We start from the raw sequence: 5014 nt of genomic DNA, 5'->3' as shown, positions 1-5014 counted from the left end.
CCCTCAAAATTATGGTTTTTGCCATTTTATAATAATTAAAAATATAAAAGTTTTTAAATAAAATATAACAGATGGCGCCACATACGCAGACTTAAATGTTGTTGGGAAAGTTAAGCAACTCGTTGTGGATGTTTTAAATATGTGAGACTATATGTATTTTTTTAAATATTTTAATTTTGCTGTGATGTACTATGCGACATCTCTGCGCAATGTATTCGTATGTTAGCAAATAACTTTATATTGGCAATAAATACACTTTGCATGTTAATTATAAAGAAAACAACATTAATTTCATAATGTTTTAAGATATTTAACATGCCAAGTCAAACCGTAATGATTGTGATCAAAAGGTTCTCTTAGTGCGGAAAGAGTTAAATCGTTATCTTTCTCTTTCAGGATCAAATTTCTGCGAAAATCAAGATACAAATATTGAAATTATAAAAAGCCAAATTATTAAAAGAAATGTTAGAATGATAAAAGTATTTTATTTGAATAATTCGAGTAAGATTGTTTTTAGTTTATTCAAATGAACATGTATAGAAACAATTTATTTCATGTTTTAATTAATTATTATAGGTAGCTTAGCTTTTTTTTGCCCATTCGTTCAACTTCAGACTCTAGGTGTTAAGATGCAGATATTTTCTACATCATCAAGTAAAAACTTACGTAAATTTGATAAGAAGAGAGGATTTTATTTCAAAGTATTTTTTAAAATTGTTTCACCGTTTCTTACATAAATTTGATATAATTAATTAATGAGAATTTTAATTATCGCAGATTAATAATAATGGAGTTATTAAACGGATAAAATTGTATAAAATAGGACTCGAAAATCTCCAAGGAAAAACACTAAAAGTAGCTGTATTACCAGTGAGTTTAAACATAAAACGATACCATTTTTTTCCTTATTCATTAAGTAACCATTATTACCAGGGGCGGATCTAGGTGTTTCGGGACCTAGGGCTTATTGAAGTCCACTGCGGCCCCATTTTTTGTTAATACAAATAATACTATAAATTATCATTATTAATTATATTATTAATATTAACTATTTTTTACCATACGATAAGTGCTCATTGTTAATGGAAAAGTATTAAAAATGTATGATAATAATTCAATTTTTGTGGGCCCTTGACACTTGGGGGCCCAGGGCTTAAGCCCTATTAGTCCCTATGTAGATCCGCCCCTGATTATTACTACTAATTAACTAATTTAAATTTAAATTTCAGTGGAATTTATCGATGGTTATAAAAATGGAAGGAAATAAAATAATTCCTCAAGCTGGAATAGATTATAATTTACTCAAAGTCATAGCTTCTAAACTGAATTTTTCGTAAGAATGTATAAATGCCATTATCTGAAAGATATTTTTCACTTTTCGTCTTAATTTCGTTAATACGTTTTTAATTAACTTGTTAATTTTGTAACCGAACAAATGAAATATTTATAATATAATAAAATTCTTAAACATTCAACGCTTCTTATAAATTTACAGGTATAGTCTTTTAACTCCCAAAGACAAACAGTGGGGAGTGAAAAAAGAAAATGGAGAATGGACAGGATTAATTGGAATGTTACAAACAAAAGTAAACCTAAATATTTCATCAGATCCTTTCATCTACGTAATATATAACAATTTTTAAAATTATTTTTAGGAAGCAGATATTGCCTTAGCCACTTTATCGATCACAGAGGAAAGAAAAAAGGTAGTAAGCTTTACTCTTCCTTACATAACTCAAAGCGTTACTTTTGTAACTCATTCTCCCCAAGAAAAATCAAAGGCTTTGGCTGTTGTTAGGCCATTTCCTATTCAGGTATGAAATATATATATACAAAACATTATTTTCTCAAATATAAATAAATAAAATATGCATAAATAAAGATAATTATTTATTTTCCAGCTGTGGATAGGAGTTATTTGTACATTTATAATTTTTGGTTTAATTATACATTCGTTTATTCATCTAGAACGTAAGCTAAGTATTAGCCGAATTTATTGGTATATGTTCGAAACACTTATGTTAAAAGGTATATTCATTCGTGCTGATAATTATTTGTAAACTAATTCTGTTATTCTAATAAGGTATTTAAATTTTTTATAGGTGATAGCTGTTATTTTATAGAAACGAGAATTCGCTTTATGATAATTTCATGGTTTTTTGCTGGTTTAGTTTTGACTGCTTCTTATTCTGGAATTCTTACGTCTTTTATGTCATTACCTGGACATTATTCACCGATAAACTCGGTAGCTGAACTTAAAACGGCCCTCTTACAAAATCGTTTACAATGCGGTACTATGATTGGAAGTGCAGAATATGATAGTTTTGTGGTAAATACTATAAATTTATGAGAATTTCATGATCTTATCATAATAATTACTTAATAATTAAATTTATTTAAAATAAAGATTAATATTTAAGTAGCCTAATATGTTAGCTTATATTTTTTGCAAACTTTTTACGTATACAGGATATATAAAAACACTTCACAATCAATTTATTATATTGTATATAAATATACATATATAATGAGCAATTATTTATTGGGCTGAAATTTTTAATCGTATTTTTAATTTATTTAATTTAAAAAGAAATTTTATTTTATATGGTTTACGTTTTAAAAACAAAACATCGTATTGAATTATTTTATCTTTGACAAAAGATAAAATGATAAATTGTATATCTGTATATTTCTCGGCTATTATATATGAGAAAGTACGCCGATCGGTCAAAAATTAAACCTACAAGATTTTTACATTTTTGGATTCAGGGGACATTGAAACAGCGAGAAATGCAAAAAAAAAGTTGAGGATTTTTTTTCTATGGTTGTTAGCTTGTGAGAGGGTGGCACGATTTTGTTTACCCTNTGGGGGCACCATTTTATTCACCCTTTTTGAAGCTTAATAATTCCCGCGCTTTTGGTCGAAAATTTCTGAAATTTTACAGGGAGGTTTGTGTATTAGGTGGATTTATGCTGTTAAATTTTGGTGATTGAAGGTCGAAGGGGTGGAAAGATAAAGTAGGTTCGCCTGTGGGTCGGACTTGATGTATTGTACATTTTATTCGTTATTAGCATTTATAATTTCTTATGAAATTCATCTCTTCTCTCAAAATTAAGCTTTTTGCCATTTTATAATAATTAATAATTTAAAAACTTTTAAAAATAAAATCTGATGGCAGATGGTGCAGCACACAATTTGTAACCTTGCCGGGAAAGTTACGCAACTGGCTGCTGGATTTTTAAAATTATCAGTAATTATACTTTGATAAATAAGACAAATGAGAAAACATTTTTACATTTTACATTACTTTTAAATGTTCAATATTGTTATGTCAGCTTTTTTTGGACCATGCAGTAGGCATGGCGTTTCTGAATATAATTTATCAACTTAATCAATATTATTTAAATTTCGAAATAATTTAAACTTTTTATAATGAGATTCTCAGTATAAAAATGTTTAATTTATTTAAACAATATAAATCTATGAATTCTGATTGATTTATATTGTTTAAATTGATTCATAAGATTAAGTTGTATTTCATTTTTTGCTTTTAAAATTTCAGAAAAGTAAATCAGAAACCATGAAGACAATTGGAAAATACATTTTGAAAAAAGGGAACAGTGGATCATCTGTCACAGATCTACTTACAAAAACATTAGAAGAAGACTTTGCTCTAATCTTGGATCGAGTTGGTGCACTGGCTGCAATAAGTCAATTTGGAGAATGGAAATTTCATGTCTCTAGTGATTCATTTTATAGCAATTCCTTGGCCATAGCTCTTCAACAAAATTCATCATTCACAGAATATTTCAACGAAATGTAAGAATCAAAATTTATTATTTTAGAAATTTCGTTGCAGTTATAAATCTGTTGTACCACTTATATTTTAAATTACTTTGATTATACTATTTATTTTTAGAATTCCAAAATTACTTCAAGCAGGACTGGTCAAAAAGTGGTTCAATGATCATCTATTAAAAATGAAAATGTTAGCCCCTGTACAACAGGATAAACGTGTTCAATGCTTGCGATTAGATGATGTGCAAGCTGCCTTTTATATACTTTTTATCGGATATTTATTGTCTTTGGCTGCACTTTTGGGAGAGTTTTTTTGCAAACACATAATTACCAAATCGCTAAACTGTTCGATTGTCTAAAATATTTCAAATAATAATCATTTTATAAAGAAAATCAACCTCTCACTGAGCATTAAGTCGAAGCGACGTTTATCATGTAGAACGTATTTCAGAATAATTTTAGTTAGTTGGATTTGGGATGTTTGTGGCACAAGGACCTAGGTAGGCCAAAGAGTGTAGTTACGCTACCAGGTCTTTTAGGTCTTAAAATGTCATAATTGTTCTGTTGTATGTTCTAGAGTTCTATATATAAGTTTATTGCCTTCTGATATTCTATTTAATCTTTCTGTTTTACAGTCATTGGCACTATCTAAGCGATGGATCTTAGAAACTTTAAATAAAATAGTTTACACTTTTCAAAATTTCGATAGATATTTCTTAAATAGCACACAAATTGCAAAATTATTAACCACCATTTTAAACAATTTCGGAAGGTTTGCACTATAACCGACAGACTTTGTGACTAGCAATGAAATAGTTCAGCTCATATACTACTTGTCGCGATTTAATGGCACTTGCTTGAAAAAAATAGACGATTTTGTAAATGTTAATGAAAAGATTTCAAAATTTTAAAACGTTATAGTTTAGCAATCTGAATAGGGCTTTAAATGTAACAAAAAGCATTTCTGGAATAGAGTGTTCTTTCAGAACTGCTAAGTCTGAGCAGTTCTGAGTTAGCAGTTCCTGAAAGAACACTCTATTTGCATTTCTGTGTCGAGCAGTAGGCCTACGCTTGCTCAGAAAACAGTGGCAGCAACTAGAAATTTTAGTCTATTAAGTAAAGTAAAGTAAAGGACCCTGCGATACGTAGGGTTTAGCCCCATTCACATTCATGATGTTGTAAAAACGTAAAATTTTTAAATACTTCGTTAATATC

General features: G+C 28.6%; 1 protein-coding gene across 1 annotated transcript; it reads left to right on the top strand.

Annotated features, from left to right (window-relative positions):
- The first annotated feature begins 403 nt into the window (after window positions 1–403).
- Window positions 404–4767, top strand: LOC111620410 (glutamate receptor ionotropic, delta-2-like). The gene is made up of 10 exons (XM_023362327.1): window positions 404–501; window positions 577–701; window positions 778–870; window positions 1230–1333; window positions 1496–1586; window positions 1656–1814; window positions 1902–2028; window positions 2103–2329; window positions 3564–3820; window positions 3921–4767. The coding sequence occupies exons 1-10, from the start codon at window positions 471–473 to the stop codon at window positions 4156–4158; spliced, it is 1452 nt and encodes a 483-aa protein (XP_023218095.1). The 5' UTR covers window positions 404–470; the 3' UTR covers window positions 4159–4767.
- Window positions 4768–5014: the final 247 nt, after the last annotated feature.

Source organism: Centruroides sculpturatus, unplaced genomic scaffold (genome assembly GCF_000671375.1).
Source record: "Centruroides sculpturatus isolate CEXI.00-Female unplaced genomic scaffold, Cexi_2.0 scaffold143, whole genome shotgun sequence".
NCBI lineage: Eukaryota > Metazoa > Arthropoda > Arachnida > Scorpiones > Buthidae > Centruroides > Centruroides sculpturatus.
The sequence above is the reverse complement of the archived record's forward strand: the minus strand, read 5'-3'. Positions and strand labels throughout refer to the sequence as shown.